At 54.7% G+C, this 24217-nt stretch overlaps 8 protein-coding genes across 8 annotated transcripts; 3 read left to right on the forward strand and 5 right to left on the reverse strand.

The window, feature by feature from the left end:
• The first annotated feature begins 69 nt into the window (after window positions 1–69).
• On the forward strand, window positions 70–2573 carry SODALDRAFT_329171 (ATP-dependent Clp protease). The gene is made up of 3 exons (XM_028610866.1): window positions 70–739; window positions 863–1040; window positions 1110–2573. The coding sequence occupies exons 1-3, from the start codon at window positions 304–306 to the stop codon at window positions 2203–2205; spliced, it is 1710 nt and encodes a 569-aa protein (XP_028462776.1). The 5' UTR covers window positions 70–303; the 3' UTR covers window positions 2206–2573.
• Window positions 2574–2972: 399 nt separating this feature from the next.
• SODALDRAFT_353407 (ATP synthase beta chain) lies at window positions 2973–5150 on the forward strand (the record flags this gene model as incomplete). Its single annotated transcript, XM_028613645.1, has 7 exons — window positions 2973–3031; window positions 3120–3264; window positions 3368–3389; window positions 3502–3587; window positions 3663–3705; window positions 3777–4331; window positions 4387–5150. The coding sequence occupies exons 1-7, from the start codon at window positions 3021–3023 to the stop codon at window positions 5148–5150; spliced, it is 1626 nt and encodes a 541-aa protein (XP_028462777.1). The 5' UTR covers window positions 2973–3020.
• Window positions 5151–6051: 901 nt separating this feature from the next.
• SODALDRAFT_317507 (hypothetical protein) lies at window positions 6052–9623 on the reverse strand (the record flags this gene model as incomplete). The annotated part of the gene is made up of 5 exons (XM_028609348.1): window positions 6052–7865; window positions 7914–8267; window positions 8351–9200; window positions 9305–9323; window positions 9367–9623. The coding sequence occupies 5 exons, from the start codon at window positions 9621–9623 to the stop codon at window positions 6076–6078; spliced, it is 3270 nt and encodes a 1089-aa protein (XP_028462778.1). The 3' UTR covers window positions 6052–6075.
• Window positions 9624–10174: 551 nt separating this feature from the next.
• On the forward strand, window positions 10175–13015 carry SODALDRAFT_301538 (Six-hairpin glycosidase). The gene is made up of 2 exons (XM_028608905.1): window positions 10175–11062; window positions 11212–13015. Exons 1-2 carry the CDS (start codon window positions 10550–10552, stop codon window positions 12667–12669), a joined length of 1971 nt encoding a protein of 656 aa, XP_028462779.1. The 5' UTR covers window positions 10175–10549; the 3' UTR covers window positions 12670–13015.
• Window positions 13016–14256: 1241 nt separating this feature from the next.
• SODALDRAFT_321063 (hypothetical protein) lies at window positions 14257–15449 on the reverse strand (the record flags this gene model as incomplete). The annotated part of the gene is made up of 4 exons (XM_028609591.1): window positions 14257–14496; window positions 14629–14919; window positions 15023–15221; window positions 15313–15449. 4 exons carry the CDS (start codon window positions 15447–15449, stop codon window positions 14257–14259), a joined length of 867 nt encoding a protein of 288 aa, XP_028462780.1.
• A 1393-nt stretch (window positions 15450–16842) lies between these two features.
• Window positions 16843–18455, reverse strand: SODALDRAFT_329175 (glutaminyl-peptide cyclotransferase). Its single transcript, XM_028610867.1, has 2 exons — window positions 17689–18455; window positions 16843–17551 (listed from the first exon to the last, which is right to left on the reverse strand). Exons 1-2 carry the CDS (start codon window positions 18339–18341, stop codon window positions 17029–17031), a joined length of 1176 nt encoding a protein of 391 aa, XP_028462781.1. The 5' UTR covers window positions 18342–18455; the 3' UTR covers window positions 16843–17028.
• A 340-nt stretch (window positions 18456–18795) lies between these two features.
• SODALDRAFT_75239 (hypothetical protein) lies at window positions 18796–19727 on the reverse strand. Its single transcript, XM_028615648.1, has 4 exons — window positions 19383–19727; window positions 19256–19306; window positions 19073–19177; window positions 18796–18977 (listed from the first exon to the last, which is right to left on the reverse strand). The coding sequence occupies exons 1-4, from the start codon at window positions 19619–19621 to the stop codon at window positions 18839–18841; spliced, it is 534 nt and encodes a 177-aa protein (XP_028462782.1). The 5' UTR covers window positions 19622–19727; the 3' UTR covers window positions 18796–18838.
• Window positions 19728–20877: 1150 nt separating this feature from the next.
• On the reverse strand, window positions 20878–23388 carry SODALDRAFT_329181 (choline/ethanolaminephosphotransferase). The gene is made up of 4 exons (XM_028610868.1): window positions 23091–23388; window positions 22741–22850; window positions 22496–22621; window positions 20878–22349 (listed from the first exon to the last, which is right to left on the reverse strand). Exons 1-4 carry the CDS (start codon window positions 23116–23118, stop codon window positions 21360–21362), a joined length of 1254 nt encoding a protein of 417 aa, XP_028462783.1. The 5' UTR covers window positions 23119–23388; the 3' UTR covers window positions 20878–21359.
• Window positions 23389–24217: the final 829 nt, after the last annotated feature.

Raw genomic sequence — 24217 nt, forward strand, 5'->3', positions numbered from 1 at the left:
GTCCGTACTGTACCTGTAATCTCGAGGTTCACCACCACCACACGGAGAGCTAAACTGGCCTGCGGGGTATGTGGTTGGGGTACCTTATTTGGGTATCGCACTGCGAACAGTCACAACCCTTGGGCACAGGTGTTGCATTACACCATCTTCCACCTTCCATCTACTAATTAACCAATCTACATCTTGAATCCGCTCCGTTTCCTGCCTTCCCTTTAGCAGCCTGTTCCAGCACTGTTTCAGTCCCAATTGATATGTCCGATTCTCCCGGACTGGTATATCTGCAACAGAGCGAATAATCCGATGATGCTGTTACCTGCAAGGGCAGCGGCGTCCGTCTGCCCTCGGTGTGCGTCCATTCCTCCCGCGACCGGTCGCTACTTTTCCCACTCGGCCATTCGTCGCGAGTCGAACCGGTATACCCAGGATTTGACGTCGGGTTACACGAGCAGCTATGACCCATCGCTCGAGACCGGGCGTGGCCCGATGTTCACCAAGGCCAAGTTCGGCGTCCCCAAGTTCTACCCGCGCGACCTGAAGAAGCGCGTCGACGAATACGTGGTTGGACAAGACAGGGCCAAAAAGACCATCTGCGCTACTATCTTCAACCATTACCAGAACCTTCGGAGGAGGAGACAACATGAACATGAGGATAAGAAGCTTCGGGAGAAGCTTCAAAGGCACCGCTATGCCAGAGATAGGGACCTGCACGACAAGTTCCGTGATGCCCACCCTACCCAAGGTCCGCATGCACTTCCTTATCTCCTCTCTCTCTCTCACTCTCTTGTCATCTCTTCCCACCCGCCGAGGTTTCTACCTGGCCGTCCCTCCCCGCACTGTGGCCGACTGACAATTTAAGCTCAAGACGACTTTCCCGGTCAATTGGAGGCGACTGAACATTTGCGCGAAGGCTACGTACCCCCGCCTCCGCCTGATGACCTCGCCATATCCGACGAGCCTGAGGGCCCGCGCCGTGTCAAGGTCGACAAGTCGAATATTCTGGTCCTTGGACCGACTGGGACAGGCAAAACTTACATTCTCGAGTAAGCGAAGCCCTCTCTGACCCGAACACTCCCTTTCTCTGAAGCTCCTTCCTCCTCACACATAGACAGGACCTTGAGCAAGCAACTCAGGGTGCCATTTACGATAGCCGACTGTAACTCTTTCACGCAAGCGGGATACATTGGTCAGGATGTCGAGAGTTGTATCGAGAGACTTTTGGTAGAAGCCAACTACGATATCAAAGCCGCCGAGCATGGCATCGTCGTGCTGGATGAGTTCGACAAAATTGCTCGGCGCGAGACGCCCAACGGCAGAGACGTCAGCGGCGAGGGCGTGCAGCAAGCATTGCTCAAGCTTGTCGAGGGAACGAAAGTCACGATAAACGTCAAGGATAACCGGTCATCACGCACTGCTTCCCCTATCACGACCAACTATTCCACGTCAGGGTCGACGTCGGCACCACAGTCGACGCCGCCGCAGAGCAAGGTCGAGCAGTACAACGTCGACACCTCCAACATCTTGTTCGTCTTCTGCGGGGCCTTCGTGGGCTTGGATAAAACCGTCATACGGCGGGTTTCGAAGCCCTCGATAGGATTCGGGTCAGACTTGCGCGGTCGCCAGACTCTCTCAGGCACCCAGCATGATCTGCCGAGGCATCTCTTTTCCCACCTCGCACACGCGGACCCCGGGTTGCCAGCATCGGCGTTTACGCCGCTCGATCTCACGACGCCCATGGATTTGCAAGCCTTCGGCTTCATCCCGGAGCTGATCGGCCGGGTACACAATATTTGCGCTCTGAGCTCGTTGTCTCTAGATGACTTGTTCAGGATTTTGACAGAACCGCGCAACAGTCTCGTAGCGCAGTATACGGCACTTTTCGAGACGTATCCATCACAGCTGCACTTCACTAGACGGGCCCTATACGCCATAGCTGGGAAGGCAGCCAAGACGCAGACAGGGGCTCGTGGGTTGAAGATGGAGATGGAGCGGATTCTGGCTGAGCCGATCTTCGACGCCCCCGTCCCATACGTCTTGATTACGGAGGGATGCGTTCATGGGACAGAAAAACCCGGCTACTGGGGCAAGGATGGCCGTATGGAGTTGGAAAGGCGAATTCAAGAAGAGGACGCAGGACCTGCTGCTCGCCAGCCGGAGACCACCACGACATTCGAGCAGTATAGGGAGGCTGGCCAAGGTGGTGCTTAACAAGGGCAGAATGGCAGGTGTCGAGAAGGGCGTGAAAGCTGTGAAGGGTATGACTGACTACTGGGAGACTGGAGCTACGAAGCGTTTGTGTTTTATGAGAGTACCTACTCGTTTTATGATTTGGGCGAAGGAATTAGGTAGGGCAGGACCTTCATCAGAGGATCTGATTTCGGCTACCTCGGGCGTCGCATTTTGTTTGTATTGCAGTGGGGCTTATGAGGATACGGATACGTTGGGGGGTTTTTCCTTCTTTTTTTTTCTTTTCTTCTTTCAATGGATCAATCGAAAGTCATGTTGCCAGGAGATATTGACAGTCCGAATCCCATGCTACTCACTCCGGACAGCCAAAGAAAGCTGTCATTGACTTTCTGAATCGGAATATCATTAACAATGGACTCAATGTATCGCAGTACGTAATTACGGAGCAGTAAGATGGAAGACAGGACAGTGGAAGTGCGGAGTACAGCATACTTCGCACCACTTATGTATTGCCCATGGAAACGCGTCTTCGGCACATCCTGTCCACCGAGGGCAGAAAGATGCCTGAGGAAGAAAATAAGCAATGTCCGGAAAAACCCGGTCAAATGAACAGGCCAGATTAGGTACGGCGCCGGGTGCACGAGCCAAAGGGGGCCTGCCGCATAATTTTTCCAGAGGCGGGAAAAAAACAGAATCACGTGACCGAGAGGAGGAAAGCTCTAACCGACGAAGCCTGGATCCCGAGCAAAACTACTCACTTCTTCCCAAGTCCTTCCTTGAAGTCCAACCATCACCTCTCCACACCCATCCGAAATCGCTCTCCGCCATCTGTCAAGATGTTCAAGAGGTTGGTTTCCTACAGTGGATGGACTTTTTGGAGCCGTCGCGGCGGTCAATTGAGGTCAATTGGACTAACCCGGGTCTTTTTTTTCCAGCGGCATTTCCTCCTGCGCCAGAGCAGCTCGCCCTTCCTTCGCGGCGGCCGCCACCCGACGGACCATCAAGCCTGCTTCCCTCAGATTCCCTGCTGCTACGCGGTGGGCTAGCACTGCGGGTGTTGGCGATGGCAAGATCTACCAGGTGAGTTGCGATGCCCCCCCCTTGGCCGCCGTCCAGACCTCCTTTAGGCCGGAGGTAAACGCGTGAGGAGAATCTCGGTAACTGACAAATCCCATCCTTGCAGGTGATTGGTGCCGTTGTCGACGGTATGTACTAGGAAACACAAAGACAAACCTTTCCTTTTGATGACATGCTTTTCCATGATGGAAACATGCGTCTTTTTTTGATGACATTTTACTGACTGTCGATGCCGTACAGTCAAGTTCGATGGCACCAAGCTTCCTCCCATTCTTAACGCCCTCGAGACCCAAAACAATAACCAAAAGCTCGTCCTTGAGGTAGCGGTATGTTGTCATCGTCTGGAGTGGAGGGGAAAAACGAAAGACGCGATGGAATGAAATGCACTGACATGCCTCCAGCAACATCTCGGCCAGAATGTCGTCCGCTGCATTGCCATGGACGGTAGGTGATGGATTCTTAGTACTCCGGTTTTCTCATGTTTCTTGGCATCTGACAGATCTTGACCTCAATAGGTACCGAGGGTCTTGTCCGTGGAGCCAAGGCTGTCGACACCGGCGCCCCCATCACCATTCCCGTCGGCGCTGAGACTCTGGGTCGTATCATGAACGTCACTGGTGACCCCATTGACGAGCGTGGTCCCATCAAGTCCAAGCACACCCGGCCCATCCACGCCGAAGCGCCCGCGTTCACCGACCAGTCTACCTCGGCTGAGATTCTGGTGACGGGTATCAAGGTCGTCGACCTTCTCGCTCCCTACGCTCGTGGTGGAAAGATTGGTCTCTTCGGCGGTGCCGGTGTCGGCAAGACCGTGTTCATCCAGGAGCTCATCAACAACATCGCCAAGGCCCACGGTGGTTACTCCGTCTTCACCGGTGTCGGCGAGCGTACCCGTGAGGGTAACGATCTGTACCACGAGATGCAGGAGACCTCCGTCATTCAGCTTGATGGCGAGTCCAAGGTCGCCCTCGTCTTCGGTCAGATGAACGAGCCCCCCGGTGCCCGTGCCCGTGTTGCGCTTACTGGTCTGACCATTGCGGAGTACTTCCGTGACGAGGAAGGCCAGGATGGTACGTTTCTGCCCTTTCTACAACCCTTAAGCACGCCCTGCGTGTGCATTGCGAGTGTTCCTATGTCTTTGTCGTTGTTGTTGTTGTTGTTGTCTGCGCAGCTTTACTGATTTACCCTGGTTAGTGCTTCTCTTCATCGACAACATTTTCCGGTTCACCCAGGCTGGTTCCGAGGTGTCTGCCCTTCTCGGTCGTATCCCCTCTGCCGTCGGTTACCAACCCACTCTCGCCGTCGACATGGGTGGCATGCAGGAGCGTATCACCACCACCAAGAAGGGCTCTATTACCTCGGTCCAGGCCGTCTACGTCCCTGCTGACGATTTGACTGACCCTGCCCCCGCCACCACCTTCGCCCATTTGGACGCCACCACTGTGTTGTCTCGTGGTATTTCCGAGCTGGGTATCTACCCCGCGGTCGATCCCCTCGACTCCAAGTCCCGTATGCTTGACCCTCGTGTCGTCGGTCAGGAGCACTACGACACGGCCACCCGCGTCCAGCAGATCCTCCAGGAGTACAAGTCGCTCCAGGACATCATTGCCATTCTCGGCATGGACGAACTTTCGGAAGCCGACAAGCTTACCGTCGAGCGCGCCCGTAAGATCCAGCGTTTCCTGAGCCAGCCCTTCACTGTCGCCCAAGTCTTCACCGGCATCGAGGGCACGCTCGTCGACCTCAAGGACACCATCGGCTCGTTCCAGGCCATCCTGCGCGGTGAGGGTGACAGCCTTCCCGAGAACGCCTTCTACATGGTCGGCGATTTCGCGTCGGCCAAGGAGAAGGGTGAGAAGATTCTGGCGGAGCTTGGTGGCAGCTCGTAAACACCTCTTTTTTTGATACCTGTGGAAGCGAAAGAAGAAAGGGGGGGGTGAGCGAAGCTGTGCGGCAAAGAAGGGTCTCCGGCCTGTGTATAGAAGACCAAAGATGGAGAGGCGAGTTTTCTCCTTAGTTCAATCAAGTCTCCTTTGTGGGCTGTGTACCAATCAATTCACATAATTACTTTGAATGAACTCGCCTCTTGTTTTGTTCCAATCTGTGTTTTAAAACTACCTGTCTAAAGTTTCCATGCCCAATGCGTTGACATTCTTCAGTTCTTCGGTTTATATCTAGACCTATTGTGAACCCTCTTTCTACGGTTGATAAAGATGTCGGAGCTCCCATGTGGCCACTACTCACTCGCTCTCGATTGTAGACATGGACTGTCCTGCCCTGTTCATCTCGAGATGATGGGCCGCTAGTTATCTAGCTGATGGTCCTCCTGGGACTCTTGTCAGGGCATGCGATGCGTGTACACATAGCCACTGTGTCTTGGCTCTAGAACAGGACCCTGGAGGTAGGGGATCCAAACCATCATCAAATAAACGCGGCATGTAAAAGGATAGGTAGACAAAAAAGACGAAGCCGGGTATGCAATTCAACTCAACGCCTCTGGTGTACTGCCGTAACATATTCATCATCCCCCATCCGCGTCCCCCGGTCACCTACGATGGTACAATGCTCTCATCAAGAGCTGGCATATTCCAGTCGCCATGGCATACAACTGGAAGAAATGGAGGTTGATCCTGAGCTGGTCGCAACGATGAACATGGTCTCTAATACAGTGTCTGTCTGACTGGCTCAGTTACGCAGAGGTGTTCTCCCGAAAAGGACAACCGGTGGTGAGGCAAGAGGAAACATAACAATAAAATCAGAAATCAGAAATTCTCCCCAAAAAACGCCGCCGTTGCCCTTACCAAACCCCGTCGCTCAGACCGCAACACCCTCCCGCGCCAAGTTCAGACTAATATCCCTCACCGTCAACCCCGTGATGCTAAAGATAGTCACCTCAAGCTCCTCCTCCGTCATGGCCTGCCCCGCCTGCTTCTGCCCCTCCAGGACGTCGTACAGCGCGTAGATCTGGTCATTCTTGACCTCGAGCCGCCTCAGCGCCTCCTTGACCCGGGACGCCACCTCCTTCCGCTCCCGCCGCCCCACCGACGCGTCGAGCTCGCCGTACCGCGCCTGCAGCCGCGCCAGCTCCATCTTCATGTGCGCCGCCTCGTCCTCGAGGCCCTTGATCACCATCGCCAGCGCCGTCCCGGGCGCCTGCCACGGCCGCATCGTCGGCTCGTCCGTGTACCGCTGGTGCCCCTTTTGCTGCTGGTGCTGGAGGGCCTTCTGCTGCTGCTGCTGCTGCTGCTCCGACGCCGGGACCGGCTTGGGCACCTTGACCCGCTTCTTCCCCTCCGCGGCCTCCTTCAGCGTCACGGTGCCCCGGTGCGACGAGATGCGGCTGCACACCACGCAGTTATTGCAGTTGTGCTCGCACAGGCCGTCTAGTACCCGCCTCGCGTCGGGGGACAGGGCCGGGCATTCGCTCCTCACGCTTGTGGCCGTCGTGTTGGCGTCCTGCCGCCTCCGTGTTGTCGTCACGTCGACGGTTGCCGACCTGTGATGTTTGGATTTCATCGACGACTTGATGCCGGCAGTCTTCTGACTCTGACTCTGACTCTGACCCTGACCCTGACCCTGACTCTGAGAGTGAGACGGTGCTGCCGCCGCCGTCTGGCCCCCCCTCGCCTGGGTGTCCAATGCCACGGACAGGTTCTGCGTAATATCGGGAGAGAAGACCATGCTATTATCCTGGTCAAGGAGGTGGAAAGCTTCCAGCTCTGGAATCGAGGTCCCCGTAGTATTGCTCCGGTGCCCCGCGCGAGAGGCCGACCGACGCTTGCTGCCCTTGTTTGCCATGTTGTTGTTGGTCGTCGTCGTCCCCCTAGTTGTGTCCTGGGTGACATCGGGGAGCGAAAACGCCACCTTTTGTTGGACGTGGCCGGTATCATCCCTGCCCTCGACGAGAGCCTTCTCCCGGCCTGCCGACGGCCGCTTGTGCAGGTCGGCGGTATCATCGGGGCCTGCCACGCTGCCTTCCGTGAGTGCGGTTGTATCGGCAATCTCGGTCGGCCTCTGGCTGCGCGTGGGCATGTCAGGAGGGCCCTTTACGCTGTCCAGGGTCGGGTCGACGACTGCCGAGTTCTCGTCGATGGTAATGTCGGGAACGAAAAAGGCAGACGTCATATTCTCCTCGTCGTAGTCGTTGTCGTTGTCGTAGTCGTTGTCCTGGCCCAGGCGCGCCGAAAAGTCGTGGTCCTTCCCGATCGGACGGCAGTGGTCGAGCTGCTCCTTCAAAAACTCGACCTCTTCCTTCAGCCGTTCGTTCTCGTCGTGGAGGTCGTGGATGCTGCGCTCAAACCCGCCGTTCTCGCGCCGGAGCAGTTTGTTCTCTCCAAAGTACTTCTCGTTGTGCCGCACCAGACTGTCGTTGTCCTCCTTGAGCGAGTCCCTCTCCTGCTCCATGGCTTCCAGTTCCTGATGGAGCGCATCGCTCTCCTCCCGAGCCGAAGCGACCTCTCGCTGGCCATCGTCCACCGTCCTTCGAAGCTCCTCGGTCTCGGTCATCAGGGCTCGGACGCTGGACCGGAGGGACCTGTTCTCGCTCAACAGGGATTCGTGCTCGCGGCGCAACGAGTTGTTGTCCTCCCGCAGCGACTCGACTTCTTCCCGGAGCTTCTGCTGCTCGCGCCGAAGCGCCGTGTTGTCTGCACGGAGGGACTTGTTTTCCGACTCTAGACCCTCGTGGCCGTCCTGGCCGTCGTGGCCGTCCTGGGCGTTATGCTCCCGCCTCGACGTGCCGGCATCCGAGCGGGAAGCCGTCTGGGTATTGTTATTACCCTGCATTTGGAGCGTGGCATCTAGCTTCTTTTGCGTGTCGTTCAGCTCCTTCTCTCTCAGATCGAGCTTGTCCATGAGGTCGCCAATGTTCTCGCAGGCGTCTTGTAATTTCTTCAGAGCCCGGTCGCGCTCCAACGACAGAGTGTTGTTCTCGACCTCGTCAACGCCAATGCGTCTCGAGGCTTGGTCGAGACGGGCTTGCAATGAAGCGACTTGTGATTCAAGCACTGTCGAGGTGGGTTAGTAAAATGTTCTAGTAAAAATAAAATAAAATAAAAAAAGGATTCGGGATGCGAAAATTCCAACTCACCGAGTTTCTCGGTAACTAGCTGTTCGTAGGCAGCCGTCTCCGGCTCTGAGCCGGTGCGCGAACCCAGCGCGCTATCGATGGACTTGCGGGACTTGAAACGGCTGAGCTCGTTCTGAAGACGATCGACTTCGCCCTGCAGGCTCTCGGCGTGTCTCTGCATGATATCGTCGTGTTGCTGAAGATTCTCGATCTCTTCCCGAATCTTGTCCATCGAGATGAAGATGTTCTCCTCGTCTTCCGGAATGGCGAGTCCTTCGACTTCGGCATGGTCGTTGGGTGCCCGGATGTCCGCACGATCTCGTACTCTGCCGTTCTTGACGAACACCGGGACTCCATCCTTCAACCCACCCACGCGAAGTGTGCCGGAGACCAAGTCATTGAGGTGGGAGATGTCGGGCATGAAGAAGGACTGGACCGTCGCACCGTTATGCAAGGGACTATCGGTGGCTACAGGGGAAGGGAACGATTTTCGGATGGTGTTCAAGTTGGCCGGTGAATGCTTGAACGGCACGTTGTTATTTCCGCCTGCTTGATTTGACGTCCCTGTCTCGGCGGCATGGGCTGCCAGGGAGGGAGAGGTTTGTGACCTGGAAAGCGGGCCCTTGCCATTGGAGGGGGACTGCGGAGGAAGAGGCTGCTGCTGCTGCTGGTGGTCGGCGCCGGACGCGACTCGTTTGTGCGCCCGGGAAAGCGGGCTTCGGGTGCGTGGTTGATGTGTGAGGCGAGCCATGTCTGGTCGCCGCATATCAAAGCGGATAGGTGATTTGGAAAAAGTGGACGAATTATCCGAGTCGTTATCGACGCGAGGTTGCATCTCGGCGCGAGTACGCTTGGAGTCCTGCCAAGGGTCCTGTGTAGAGTCGTCCAAAAACTGGACCAGGTTCTTCTTCTTGGACGGCATGTTGTTGTTGTTGTTTTTTTTGGTTTCTATCGCTCGCCCAGGCCTGTCGTGACCTCGGAATGCTTCGTCTGCCTGCTGCGCCGTGCTGGTCGTGTCCTTGGGCATGCCGTAGAACTCGGGCCACTTTATATGCGCGGCTTCCCAGTTCACCTGGGGCTTCCCATTTCTAGAGCCGGTAAGGCGAGCAATATCCTCGTTAAGTCTGCGGGTAGACTCGCCGTCGGGGTCCGAAATGACAGAGGACATGGTCGGGCTGACGGTGCCATGGGAGCCAGTGGAAGAAGGGGGAGAGTTAAAAGGGTTTTCGCGGTTAGCATTCATTTCTCTAAGAATGCGAGAGCGATAGCGGCTGGTAGTTGTGTCCAACCCCATGGCGACTGCCCTTCCACGCGTGAAGGCGTGGGAATCAGCGTTGAAAGAGTCGACGATGGAAGTGACGGGGAGGAGAGAGCACGGGTCGTGTGCTACGCGTCAAGTATGGATGGATTGAGGAAGTGAAGGGTCATAGAACGGCAGCAATGCGCGAAGCTGCTCTGGGAATATTGGTAACAAGAAGAAACGCGTCTAGAATATGGGGGTGTTCCTCAGCTCGAAGTTGAAGAGCAAAGGACCGTTGTGATATGGATGCGATGCTGTGGGGGTCTTTTGGTTTGTTTACTTTTCAGGTTCTCGGGGGTGCTAACAATTGCCTGCGGGGCTCTCGTGCACGGAGGTGCAGATGAGGGGAGCGGGGAGTACACGTAGGATGAACCCCCTTCACGTCCTCCGTAAGGTACCTAGTAAGTACTCCGTACGTACCTCCAGCAGATCCAGTCAAGTCCCCTGTACAAGTTGTCATGCGGTGCGAGTATGGTGGGGGTACACGGAAAAGGAAGACCTGTATCGACAATTCGCGACGGGCCCCCGGCCGGCTGATGAGCTTCTTTTCTTCCTAGTTTTCCTTCTTTTCCTTATCATCTGTGGTAATAGGGCTGTCTTGTCTATAATCATATGATTTCTCGAGTCTTTACATCGGTTCTCGTGTTTTCGTTCCACTTACTATTGTTCATCTCACAGCTCTCACTCTATGTGCGGCGTTTTCATCCCCAGAGCATTGGCTCCAATATTTCATTGCTAGCATCTCATCACCGTCGATTTGGTTATTTACGCCGGTTTGGATTCTGGAGCCTGATAGATATGGATTGCTTCATTCTCTTGGGTTAACTAACGGCTGTTGCGTTCAAAAAGGCCTGCGCCGTCTTGCCGCACGCACATCACCCCTATTTCGGCCGCTTGCTTTATTACCGCCGCTGCTTGTCATGCCAGGACGCCTCGTCTTGACCCTACTCCTCCTCCAGGCTAAGTGCCTTACCACGTTCCTCACAAGCCGCCATGTCTTGGCTTCAGCTGCTAGCACAGCACGCACGCAGTACTGCCCGGTCTTCCACCCTACCGCCGAGGTGCCAACAAACTGCGAGCCAAATCAACCATGGGCCTTCGTCGAACTTCAGGTCCTTCCACCGACACAGCGCTCTACGAACGGCTCGGAAGTCGACCTGGAGGGCTTGAAATATGCGTTTGAAGCCCTCACCGTCATGCAGACCGAGTTCTTTCGCGCAGACAGAGCAACCTGGCCAGAGGCCATCGACTGGACTGCTGCCGTCCTCGGCACGACGCTTGCTGGCACCCTGACATCGCTCTCCCGGGCCTTTGCCGTCCTCGACCTTGTCCGTAAGAACGAAGCCGAATTTCAGGGGAACCTTGTCGATCTCCTATTCACCCAACTCGTGAGCTCATATCATGGTCAAGATGACTTTGCCATCCGTCATCAGGTACGCAGAAACCGTCCGTCGCCTCCCGGTCAACTGCAGTGCTTGGTAGCACCTACTTTTCGCCTTGCCTTTTTTTTTTCTTTTTTTTTCTTTTTTTCTCTCTTTTGAACCCCTTTTTAGCGCAGACTAGATAACTCTCGATTCCTTAGGCCTATGACGACATGCTTTGGGTTGTCCTAGGATGGCTGGATGCCATGAAATTCGTCCGTTCCCATTCAGACCTGCACTACCCCCCTCGGGATCCCCAAAACATCGTCCACCTAGATCTCGCCGAGGCTCTCCGCAGCAGTCCGTGGCACGGTCACTTTTGGGCCCCCTCCTTCGCACACAGGAGCAGGTTGTTTTGGGAATCAGCCTCCCATGGCTGGGACGAGACTTTGTGCAATGGCGGCATGATCTGGCACCCCTGGCTGAGGCCCTACAAAAACGCCGTCACCAACCAACTGTGGATTGCCGCTTCCATCTCCATGTACCTCTGGTTCCCGGGGGATAATAACACGTCCCCCTGGGTTGACGGCCGATTCAGCCCGGCGTCTTCGACAAGAGACCCGAAGTACCTGGCCGCCGCCATCCAGGGCTACAAGTGGCTGGCGGACGTCAACATGACCAACTCGGCCGGTTTGTTCGTCGACGGTTATCACATTGACCGCTTCAAAGAGGGCAACACAAGGTGCGATATCCGCAGCGAGATGGTCTTCACATACAACCAGGGCATCATCCTCACCGGCCAGCGCGGTCTATGGACAGCTACCGGCAGCGCCTCTTACCTGGAAGACGGCCATAGGTTGATTCAGTCGGTCATCAAAGCATCGGGGTGGGACTTGAAGACAGCACGGCCCTTGGATGATCTCTCGAAACTCCGACCGGGCCATCTCCCGCCCTGGCGGGGTCTTGGTCGGGGTGGTATCGTCGAAGAGAGGTGCGATGCCAGTGGCACCTGTTCGCAAGACGGACAGACCTTCAAGGGCATTTTCTTTCATCACTTGACCGCGTTCTGCGAGGCCATTGAGCCCCCAGGTTTCGATACAGACTCGGACATAACTGTCGATCAATCTGCCTATCGGCAGATCAGGACCGCACACGAGACGGCTTGCTTTGCTTATTCTTCCTGGGTTCAGCACAACGCGAAAGCCGCGCTCATGACGAGGGATGAAAAGGGTCGTTTCGGTATGTGGTGGGGGGCCCATCTCTTCGGAAACGCGAGTCCCACTATGAAAACCGACGGCGTCCCGCGTGGCCGTCCGCATGCCGCCGATTATCGCAACTACGGCATCCCCCACGATCCCCTCTGGCATGACGGTAACCCGGACGAGATATGGCGGCCAAACGGGAAGGCTCAAAAGACTACAGAGCCGGGTTTGGTCATCACGGGAACGGAGGAGGCAGGCCAGCAGCAGGTGTTGCTGGGATCGAGGAACGACGAGCATGGGCGGCCGGTGCCTGACTTGCCCGGCAGCCATCAACAAGGGGCGAGCCCTCATTGGGACCCGAACACTCGGGGCCGTGGGAGAACGGCCGAGACCCAAAATGGCGGCGCGGCGCTCATGAGAGCTTGGTGGGAGTTATATGCCGGATCGCGTCACTTGCATCCGCAGAAAACGCGGTAACACCCATCTGGATAGTCTAAGCCAGGCATTTTCGGTCCGTGAATAGTTTCACGTTTTATGCCTTTCCGATGATCAAATCCTCGTGTGCGGATTTACCTCCGGCGCGCGAATAACTCGACGTTGCCCCGTGTAGCGAGTTGAGTAAGAACTTATCGGATTCCAGCCACTCGAACTGCGCTCTAGCGCCGTAAGAACATAGCAGCCTTCGTTTCGCGTCTGAAGGTTCCCGCTCTCCTGGACCTCGCGTTTCTTTCTTCTGGTTTTGCATCGTCAAGTTACTAGAGCATCGGCCGCGTATATTCGGGCTCACCCGTATTTCGTTACCAAGTAGTAGATTGATGAATACGATGGTTTAGCACTGATATATTATATCTATATATATCGCACTATATATATACGTGAAGTGAAGTCGTTGCCCCTTTTTATCAGGATGTTAAAGCACTTAAAAGTATCCCTTGGCCCGAGATCCCATCTTCAGCGTCAAGCGACTCCCTTAGAAGGCATATTCAGATACTGTGCTTCTTCCACTCTTTCTTGGGCCAGTTGATTCCGGTGTTATCAAAGTATTTCAGGGATCGAGATCAAAGTGAAAATAAAAAGAAGAGGCAGGGACAAGGGGGAGGGGGGGATCAACCATGACCAGTCCAATCACCAAATTCGTCCACCAGGTCCAAGGGCATCATTCCCATGCATGGGAGGGGCTCTCTCGGCACATGCAGAATGCCAAGCTGCAAGACAGCTGGTCTCACACGACCCGACGACTGAAAAGACTGGCAAGGAAGCAGAAAGGAAAACGCAGGGCGGCGACAGCAGCGCCTGAAGCCGAGAGACAAGAAGGCGCAGGCCTACTATTCGAGTGGAAGCCGCTGGATACGGGGCCCACGAGGCTACTCACCCCCGCTGACTGTGCTCGGATCAGTGGCTCGTCTTGGCTGAGCCTTTACGGACAGGACTTGTACGTTCCAGGACCGCCGGGCGGGCCTGCGTACGTTTTCCCGCGCTTTGTCCCAGAGCAGCTGGGAAGTAGAGCGCTCAGAAGGCGGCAGGCAGCGAGTGCGGTGCTCCTGGACGAGGAGTGGGAGAGATTGATGCGCGAGCGCGAGGGCTTCGGCAGGGAGCGGGCGAGCCTGGACAGGGAATGGGAGAGCCTGGGCAGAGAATGGGATAGTTTGGAGGCGGAGACGGAGAGGATCGAGAGGGAGAGAATCGAGACGCAGAACTCTGAGTGGGAGGCGCCGCCCCTGTATGAGCCTGAGCCGCGGTGGAAGAGAGTGTACAGGCTGGTGCATTCTGACCGAACGTTAACCCTGTAATAAACGAGACAACGAAGACGTCTCTGCCTGGGACATCAAGCTGGGTAATTGACCTCCTCAGACATTCATTGACGATCCCTACGCCTATAACTTCATTAGGGGTATTGTACATCCGTCCTCACGGTTCCTGCGCTTCGAGGGCCCCCTTCCTCGAGTACATCTTTTGTTTTCCCCTTCTATTTTGCCTTTCCCCCAGTTCGTGCTGACAGAATTCCTTCCATTCATGGTTGTATGATGTTCGGCCTGCGTAGACAGAACCGTCTATTCCTACCTTTTACCTCTCGCCGGCAAGACGCCGGCTCTGCACCTCACCCAGAGCCTTGCTGCCGGACACAAAGGCCACGACGGCCACGGCGGCAATCATGGGAAGGACAGTGAGCAACTTCCAGCCGGCGTAGTAAGTGAAGAACACGCCCTCCATGGCGACGATGGAGCCGAAGAAGACGGCGTGCGAAATAGGGGCCGCGCTGAAAGCCTTGGGGGCGTGGTTGAGGTTGGCGCCGAACATGTGCCACTACATGTGACGGGACACAGACAAGCCATTAGCTACGGTAGTCTCCACGTGAAACCCATACCCCGTTTGTGCCACCGACCACGAATGAGAAAGAGCAAGGGGACGTGGGGTAATTCATGCAGAATTACTTACGCCGTAGATCAGCGCCGGAGCGGTAGCCAGCACCGCAAGCGTGAAGAACAGGCTCATAACCTTCTGCGGGCTCTTGGGCGGATCGTTGAACTTGTAGCCTTGGATAGGGAGCTTTCCGTATCGGAGGGGTGGTTTGTAGGTCTTCGCCGTGAGATCGTTGGGGTCGCGGTCGACATCGATGTCGAAGACGTGGGCGTCGACGGGAGCGGCAGAGCCAAAAGAACCGATGACAACGCTGGCACTCAAAGGCGCGTCGGCGAGGAAGAGTTGGACGGGAAGGTCCTTCTGGGCCTGGTTGGGGGAACAGCCACGTTAGTCGTCGGTCGTCTGCGGTCGTAATAACGATCGTAGAGCAGCAGATGGAGGCGAGGAACAATTGGGAGAATGAACGCACAATCTCAACAACACCCTTGCCATTCTCTTTCAGTTTCAACGGGAAAGGGGCTTCGAGGCCAGACTCCGTTTCCTTGACCACCAGGAAGGCCTGGTGCGGTCGCTTGGCCGTCTTGCCCTCTTTCGCCGTCAGGACGACCTTGATCGTGTCCTTGGGACCAAGCCTGACCAATTTATCGAGGGGAGCTTCCACACCGAATCTGCCCGCACATGCCAATTGGGTTAGCATCGCAGGCCCATTGCCAGTAAGACAACTAGCTGCCTTCAATCTTGAAAAATCTCAAAACGTACGGCTCCTTCAACTGTGCTTCCTTGGTCCTGGAGACGAGGGAGACGGTCGCGTCGTCAAACCCCCACAACGAAGCTGCATTGGCAACTCCGGCTGTGAGCAGCGCAAGCGCCGGCGTGATTGTGTGCAGGAAACGCATTGTGTTGCGGGGGCTGAAGATGTTGAGCTGCGACGCTTGGAGCTGAGTCGCTGAGGAGCTTCACGAAACGACACCTTGAATCCATATGACGCTGGCTTAGAGGCCAGCGTAAGGTAGGGTTCTTGGTCCACAACATTAGTCAGAAACCAGTCGGCTTACATAATGCAGTATTTACCTCGTATGTACTTTTTCACACGTCAACTCGTGAAAGTCATCGGAGTATTAATAAGGTATAGAAGAAATCAGCTTCCCAGCAATCATCTTGGTTGTTCATTCTCTTCCCCCCTTGTCAAAGATAAGGTAGCGTCTGGCTCTCCCTGGCCCTTCCACGCCCCAGAGCCAGAACCCGTCCTCCTCCTCGATGGAAAACCAGCTTCAGCACCCGAGTGGTCTTCATGCGCGATCCCGCCCATGTGGCTTGGCTTAGAAAGTGACAGGTGCCGTAAGACGAGGCTGTCGCTTTCGACCACCAGCTTTGGATCGTTTCCGTACCTTGTGATACGGCTGCCTGAGACGCTCTTTAACCCCATGGTGACTCCTTCTTGTGCGTCGGCTATATAGAGCATAGAGTCTACTATCTTGGACTTGCCTACGCACAGGTCCCTTGTCGACGAAATCAAGGCTCTGGGCGAAATGACGACGCAGTAGGTCTATTTTCAGGACCATAACTGTCCGAATCGTTGAGTCAATAAAGGTTGTAAATAAGGCTAAGATAATGTAAGGCTGAGTAATTATTACGCTAATTAGAGCGTAATAATTAGGGGGTGTGTTATACTCAAGCATATAAGTTAAGGTAGGATAGGTTGTCTCCTATTAGCTGATTATAGCCCTATATTCCTCGCTTGGAAGGTGGTAGACAGCGTCAGTGTAGTTTTAGATGTATTTAGAACATATATACCTCCCCATTTGTCGATTCTCTTTAGTACAGAATATAATCATGTTTTCCTTGAATCAACGCTCCGTGGAAGCACACGCCCGTCAATTCAACAGCCAGGGTCATCGCTACAACCAAGCCATCAGTTGTAAGAGCGTGTGTTTCGCCAACAGGAAATGCAGGTCTTGACAACCTTGGCTTGAATGATTAGCGCGGCCGTCCATGTCGTACTCCGCAAATCATCGCGGCCCGCGCGCTTAAGGCCCCTACTGGAACAACATTGTGACGCGGGCCCGATTGATTGGGAAGGTCGTTGCGCTAGGCCGCTAGGCGCCGCATCCAGGAACGGTGACACACCGAGGGTCCAAGGTCCATGGTACCCGGTCTAATGGAAGAGAGGTGAGAGAGTTGAAACCCCCCGGGTCTCCACACCGACTCCTATGGACTACCCCTTCGACAGCCAGGCACTGGAACGAATGGCATAGGACTTGGCTCATGGGACTCGGTTCTCACGAACTCCCCCCCCCCCGGTAATGAGAAGCTAACATTTCCGGTCCCGTCGAGGTGAGATTCCATTTTCTCCTGTTCCATTCCCAGGATCCAAGTCTTCGCCCATACAAAGGGCTTTCACTTGGGACTCGAAGAGCCCTCTATCTGTAAATCTATTCCCAGATGTATTGGAGTAAGAAGAAGCCACAGATGTGGTTACAACTCGGTCTTGTGCCCGGACAGTAGTTCCCTCTTCGCTTCTTGTTCGGACTTCTTGGGCAAGTAGTCCCCAATCTCCAACCACTCGGCAGTAAACGCCGTCACAATACGAGCCCAGTCGCGCACGGTCGGCAGGTCCAAATTCTCCCCATTGTCATCCATCGTGTGCCACACCCGGGGGAACGGCGCCGGGATCATGTGCAGGATGTCCACACCCCGCGCCATGAAGGGGACATGGTCGTCCTCGATAAAGGCCCGCCGGAAGTCGGTGGACGGCTTGTCCATATCGGGCAGGAACATGTCATCTGGTTCGGCCTCGAGCATGCCGAGGTTCCTCATCCGGTCCTCGATCTTGGCCATGTTCCGATATGCCCAGTGCGTCGTCCTGAAGTAGGACGGCACGCTGGGATCCTTCGCGCCGAGCAGGTCGAGCAGAACGAATAAGCTGATCGAGTGGATCGGATGCTTGAACACCGACATGGCGGGATACGTCTCCGTCTCCCATGATTCTGCCAAGGCCCTGCGAGCGAACGTCAGTATCACGGGGGGGAAAAGAAAAAAGAAAAAAGAACAAAGAAAAAAGAAAAAGAAAGAAATCCCCGAGAAAGTATTTTGGGACTAGCTACGCTGCCCGCCGCCAACGTCTTCCGTACTCACCTTGATCCGTAGACAGAGTCCGTGTCCGACCACCGAACCCACGCCTCTTCTCCGTCCAGGAGGAGGATCTGCACGCCAACCTCCTCCTCTAACCCCATCCCGAAGTCCCCAGAGGCCTGCATAGTCTCCCACTTCTTCGTGAGCGCTGCGTCGACGCCCCTGGCAACATGCATCAGCATTGCGCACGGCGCCGCGCTATCCGTCGCCCCGATGAACCCCTCCGGCTTATACATGCTGTCATAGTGGGCCACCAGCGTGAGGCGGCCGACGTCGCCGACCTTGGCCCACGGCGGGTCGCGCCGGAAGATGAGGTTTCGGAAAGGCTTCTCTTCGTCCCCCGTCGCGGGCGTCTTGGACGTCGAGTTGTGCCATTCGACCGTCCACTCGGGGAGGTTGTCCCGGAAGAAGGACACGAAGTGCTCCTGCACCCTCGCCGAGCCCTCGGTGCCCGGTACGCGGGGGATGAGAATCGGTGCGAGAAGCGACCCGGACGCTATGTCGAAATCGTCCCCGCCGGACGGGATGGCGCGCAGCGCATCGTCGTCAAGTTGGGTGTATGCGTGGGACGGCGCAACGTGGAAGAGGAAGGCAGTCAGGGCCAGGAAGAGGTGGCCCATACGAAGGGACAGACGGGCATTGCTCGAGTAGCGCATAGCGGCGAGTTTTCCGACGTTCAAGAAACCATGCTGGGTTGCTGAAACCTACAGCAAGCCAAGTCTGGAGCCAAAAAAATTAATTGAATGCGGGTTGCGGATGCAACCTTGTCTCTAGCATTCGTGTTATAGCTGCATGGTGGAGGTGGCTTTCTGTCCTCTAATTCTGCGTCACGTGATATTTTATCCCGTGTAAGCGACGGGAAAATACTCCGTACCTTACCTAAGGTAAGGTAAGTTTAATGCGGGTAAAAGTGCCGTTTCCGTACCTTATATTCTCCGTACTAAGGTGCCTGGGGAATCCAATCCGCACTACCTAACTACCTTACCTACAAATACGTTGAACTTCATGTTTTCTTGCCAACAAGTCGCGAGGGGTCACCGCCACGACCGTAGGTGGAGGGTACGTTAGTAAGTGTGGTAAATCACACTTATAGCATTTCATCCAGCACCAAGAGATATATTCCTAGCTGGCATGCTTTTTCTTTGCGGCTGATTCAAACCAAGCCGTCGCACACAGCAATATCGGCCCAGATATCCGTGCAATCCGAGTCAATATGCGTGTCCAACTCTCTCCGTTGCTCCAACGTGTGTATCAGGTCAACATAGTCTTCGCCTTCGTCTTCATTTAGTGATCTGCGGTAGGAAGCGATATCAGTTTCCCGAGGCATTATAATAAGTTGGCGCCAGCCTTCCAATGCAACAAACGTCCAGCATCGACTATTACTTACGAAGGTAGTACCCCGGTATTGTTAACAACGGGTACGATTTCAGCTTCTTCCGCCGGGATATCGCAATTCTTCATCATGTTTGCCCAGCTCTGCTCGGTCCACTCACTGAGTTCAGGGGGTTTCAAAAGTCAGCGGCGGCCAACACCACAGCCAGACAAGTGTCAAGAAGACTCATAATCGTACTCCCCATCCATGTGTGCCCATTGACTTTGCTGTCCAATGGCAAACGTTTTCCTAATGACAAGGGGGCTAGTTTAAAGATAAACAAATCTCACCGGCACGCGAGGTATCGGCTCCCACGTGCACTTACCAGAACCAGCGATTACATTGGATCTCCAGAGGATATTCATCCCAATCGAGGTGATCTGGGAAGCCCAGGCTGTGGCGCTGTGACTTCTCTAGTACTTGACTTCTATTAAAGAAATAGTCCAGCGCAGCGAGATCATTTGTCTCAAACATCCATGCGAGGCACGTCCAGATACTCATCCAAATACTCGACCTCCGACTGAAACTTGATCTATTCCAGGGTAAGACAGTCGCCACCAGCATTGTAAAAGAACTTGTCAGGATACTGGGGCCAAGTTGCCTTCCTGCGGCTTCAAGGGCAGGTATATATATCCCAGCCAAAGAGGGGCTTAGCTTAGACGCAAAGAGAAGAGGCGGCGAACTCACGTAGGCATAATGTCCCGACAAAAGGATCCTCCCGGTTCGCTTCCTCTCAGGTAAAGCAATTCTGTTGTCTGGGCGGTGAGCTCGCCATATTAGGCGAAGGAGATATTTCCGATTTGCCGCGATACAACGTCATCCTGGCAGCTCTGTGCGAGATTCTCAGACAGCTTCTGGACGCCGGATAAACACGTGGGCGCGCATAAGCTTTCCAGCCTTTTAGGGGTAAGTTCTGTTCCATCTCTCATCAGCTCCGTCTCCGGGGGCTCCAATAAGCAGTACTTCGCTCGTCGTTTCCCTTCAGGAACGGATCTTACGCAACACGTAGTCCGGCACTGTCAATCCGGGCAAAGCCAGCCAGGCTCCGTTGTGCACTTGAGGAGAAGCCCCCATGGCTAAGACGTTGCATTCATGTGTCGCTCAAGAAAAGATGTAGAATGGCTTCTCTTGACATCCCGGCGGTCGTCGTTTTTTTATACTGAACTTGGCTGCGTTTGCCCAGCCTTGGCCTCAAAGATGCCATTGAGTAAGCGCTAAAGACGAATGGCCCCTGTCATGCTGCTGATACCCTGGATTCCTGCTTCGTGACAGATATGTACGAATAATAAGTTAGGTATTTCTAACCGTCCTTGGTGTGTTATGTTAATAGTCGCACCAACTGCCAACTGGGTCATGTTGGTGAAGAGCCATGACCGCCAGGATAAGTGTTAAGTGGGGTTTGTCATTAGGGCAGTACACGTATAAGGTACCTAGTACCTTCTTCGTACCTTAGTGTTATCTACCTAAGGTATGATTGGTCTGATCTTTGATATCACGTGATTTCGTGCCCCGATCGTCGCGACGGTCTTCAGGGCCATCAGCCCCTAACCCCTGAACACCACTGATAATCACCCAATCGACGATCCATTCAGCCATCTGATCGGACGCCCATCAAGCTGAAGGCATGCAGCGCAAAAAAAAAAATACCAAACATCGGGTTATGAATGGGGTCGCATAGTAAATAGAACCGACGACTGACGATCAGATTAAGCGCGTCACCAATCGGCTAGTATCTCAGGCCTGGCTGTCCCAGCCTTATGCCATTACTGCTTCCCGTTTGGACTTCAAGTGGTCACTTCCGTCTTCGGAGGAAAGGGAACTGTGTGTGTACGAATATTATTCAGGTGCAGGCCCACTATGTCTAAATTTTAATTACCTCTGCTGCCCGATGCTCGAGCAGATCGATGCTGAGACTTGGACCGTCGAACCGAAACAGTGCTGTAAGTCAATGGCAGCCAAAAGTACCATGCGATGCTCGCGCCAGGTTGAAAATGGCACAACCTGCTCCCCAACGCCCAGAACCCCCGACCGCTGATGCAAAAAGTGATGCCAGACCTTCCTTCCAAAGTCCCCACGCCTCAAGTCTTGCGCCGGCATGCTAGATTCCGTCCTCGTCTCAGCACGGCCGACAAAGGTGCATATCGTAGTGCTGTCTAAGCTTTCCGTCCGTCTTGCTGTAACCGAACCAAACCAACCCCTCCTTCCCTCTCCATCTCTCTTTCTAAAACACCAGGTATGTTGAAACCCTTTCAGCCGCTACGGCACGCATTTTCGGTCTAGGCTTCTGGTTTGCCCGGTCGAACTAGTTCTGTTTCTTCAACGCCCTTTCATTCTCCAGCTGAATCTCCTTGGGAATCGTGAGGGCGTTGATGCCAAGGAAGTTGCAGATACTCGTGACGACGAGGTAAGCCCAGCGAGAGTAGGCCACAAAGGCGAAAGCAAAATAGGCATACAGGTATGCGAGTTCGAATCCGGCGGAGATGGGCGCGAAGCCAAAGCGCGGCAGGTTACCGAGAAAGGCGCCACCGACAAGGGGCCAGAGCATCACGGTCCAGTAGGGGAAGGGCTGGCGGGTGAGATGGGCGAGGATCATCTTGGTGGTCATGCGGCCGAAGACGAAGGACATGGTCAAGCAGAAGAGCACGAGGTGGTTGTCGCGCATGAGGGTCGAGTGAGGCGAGTAAAGCCATGCGCCGATGGCCAGGGTGTACACCGCCATGGGCGTCCACTCGAGGAAGACGGGGGCCACGGGAAGGCCCTTCTGACGGCGGGCGCAGACCACATGATAGACGCAGAAGGGGATGTGTCCGACGAGGAGGGAGCCGACGATGATGACGATCCAAAAGTCGCGAATGGAGTGGTCGCCGAGAACCGACGACAGGCCAAACAGGCTCTTCTCGCCGATGATGTCGACGATAGGCTCCGTCCAGATCCCGGGCCCATAGAGGCCCGAGATGACCATGACGGCGCAGGCGATGAGGATGCCCTCGGTCGGGCCGTTGAAGGTGCCGAGATAGAGCGTGTGGGTGTGGTAGGTCTCCCAGGTGGAAAAGAACATGGGAAGGCAGGGAACGAGGGCGGTGAACACGCCAGACCGGGAGGTGCCGAGACCCATAGCTGCCGTCTCGAGGAGGCTACCAAGAGTGCAATTGAGGGAGTCGATGCCGTGGTCGAAGAGTTCCCCAAGGCCGCTCGAAGTGCGAGTGCGCCTAGCCTGCTTGCCGTCGAGGTTGTCCATGGTCTGATACATGAACAAGCCGAAGGCGAAACTGTAGTAGACCCATGACGGGGCCTAAGTAATCAAGGGGGTCAGTAATTAGTGTCCTTTCCTTCTCATGGTCTCTGGTCTCATCTCTCATCTCTCATCCCCTGCTGTGTCTTCCAGGGTGCCATCCCAAGAGCGAAAGCTGCAGACTGGGGTAGTGGTGTCAGACGTACCGGTCCCACTAGATCGGGCATGACGATGACAAGCAATCCGATGTTAGCCAGGATAAACATGAAGCCAATCAACGTGACCATGTTCGGGGCCAGCCATAATGGTAGAAAGTTGACAGCGGCATTCCACTGTTCAGATACGGTCGTTAGTTCCTGATGGCAGGGCGCTTTGCCGCGGCACATTGACTGCAGAATCCAAAACAATGGGAGACTTGGAGTGAGTGGGTTTTCCAAGCAGCGGGACGCACATAGGGACGGAGGATGTAATGTGACACAGGCGACTTGTCAACTGATGAATATTTGTACGACTTGAGGTGGATCAGCGCTTCATCCGAGATGCACTCAGCAGCAGCTCGCCCTGCGGTAACAGTTTTGCGTCAGTTTGAAGCGGCGTACAAGGTTGAGGTATGGAAGAGGTCAGGCCAAAGGTATATCCCAGGGACTCCTTCAAAGGCAACTTTCGGCAGCTTTTCAGCAGCTTTCGTTCGACAGACGAGCTACGTCTGCAGCGATGCAGTGAAGGATCAAGCATTGTACCTCGACGCAGGGATGACGCAGTAAGATGTACCTAGGTATGGGAGGAAGGATTCATGCTCACGTTTGTCAAGGGCAGTAGAGGGCCCCATAATGATGTCTACCGGTATGTACTGTAGTGACCGGCGATGTTCGTCCTTTTCCTTTGTTCTTAGAGGGGCCAAAAACGGGAACAAGGTGGAATTGGCGGCTCGGGACTACGTCACGGTTCACTCTCGAGTCCGGGGCATCGTTGGCTTTGCCGGTGGAAGAAGGGGGAGAAAAGTTTTGAGCAGACGACGTACTAATAGTAGAGTGTGCCCTGGAAATTGAGAATTAAGATCGAGCTGGTAATAGCGGGTAAGGTAGGAAACCCATGCGGGGACATGGGGGACAGGAGGGGCTGGAGGAGAACTGTACCGAAATTTCACTGAGTAATAATTAAGGTATCCGTACTTCGAAATAGTGCAGCATTGTGCTGTACACGTACCTGGCGCTGGGTGAGGGCGGAACAACCAACCACAGTAGACCTAGGCCAGGAACTACCACCACCTTAGTAAGTAAGGTACTGTACTAAAACACGAGGGCGTAAAGTACCAGTACTTGAATTCTGGAGAAGACTGAACAACACCTGTAGCCAGCATACCTTATAGAGGGCAACATCTACCAGCGTTTTACCCTTTTTACGAATATTGTAATAGCCAGATTTAGTGAATTTGACATTCGTAAAGTCATGACAATGGTGTAATATGCTTGGTATGTAGCTGGATATCAATGGTTAGGAGCGATTTGGATCTGTGTCGCGCGTTGTTCGTCCCCTGTCCATCGACTCAATTCTTGACCGCTGGTTTGGGTCATCTGCAGGCTATGTACAAGTACTTGCTAGGCGTACGAAGATTTTTTTTTTATAGAAAAAACGCTGACACGTGAAATCCCATTTAGATAGTATCCCGAAATCGCACTTTCTTCTTTGGTGCCTGTTGACACTGCACGATGACATACTCCGTCTCCGTATACCATTGCTCGCTGAAGTTCTCCCGGTGCATGCCCGGACGGTGAGTTGAATCAGCCGTTTTGTCCGGTTCAACATGGCAGCCTGTTATCCTGCTGCAGTCAGCACATACTTTCGACTGGGCTCTTCCAGTGTGGATTGGAAGGTCGAAGTCTCATCGATACCACTGCGCATTGCACGGGAACCAGTCGCGCAAAAAC

This window comes from Sodiomyces alkalinus (assembly GCF_003711515.1).
Source record: "Sodiomyces alkalinus F11 unplaced genomic scaffold SODALscaffold_12, whole genome shotgun sequence".
Classification (NCBI taxonomy): domain Eukaryota; kingdom Fungi; phylum Ascomycota; class Sordariomycetes; order Glomerellales; family Plectosphaerellaceae; genus Sodiomyces; species Sodiomyces alkalinus.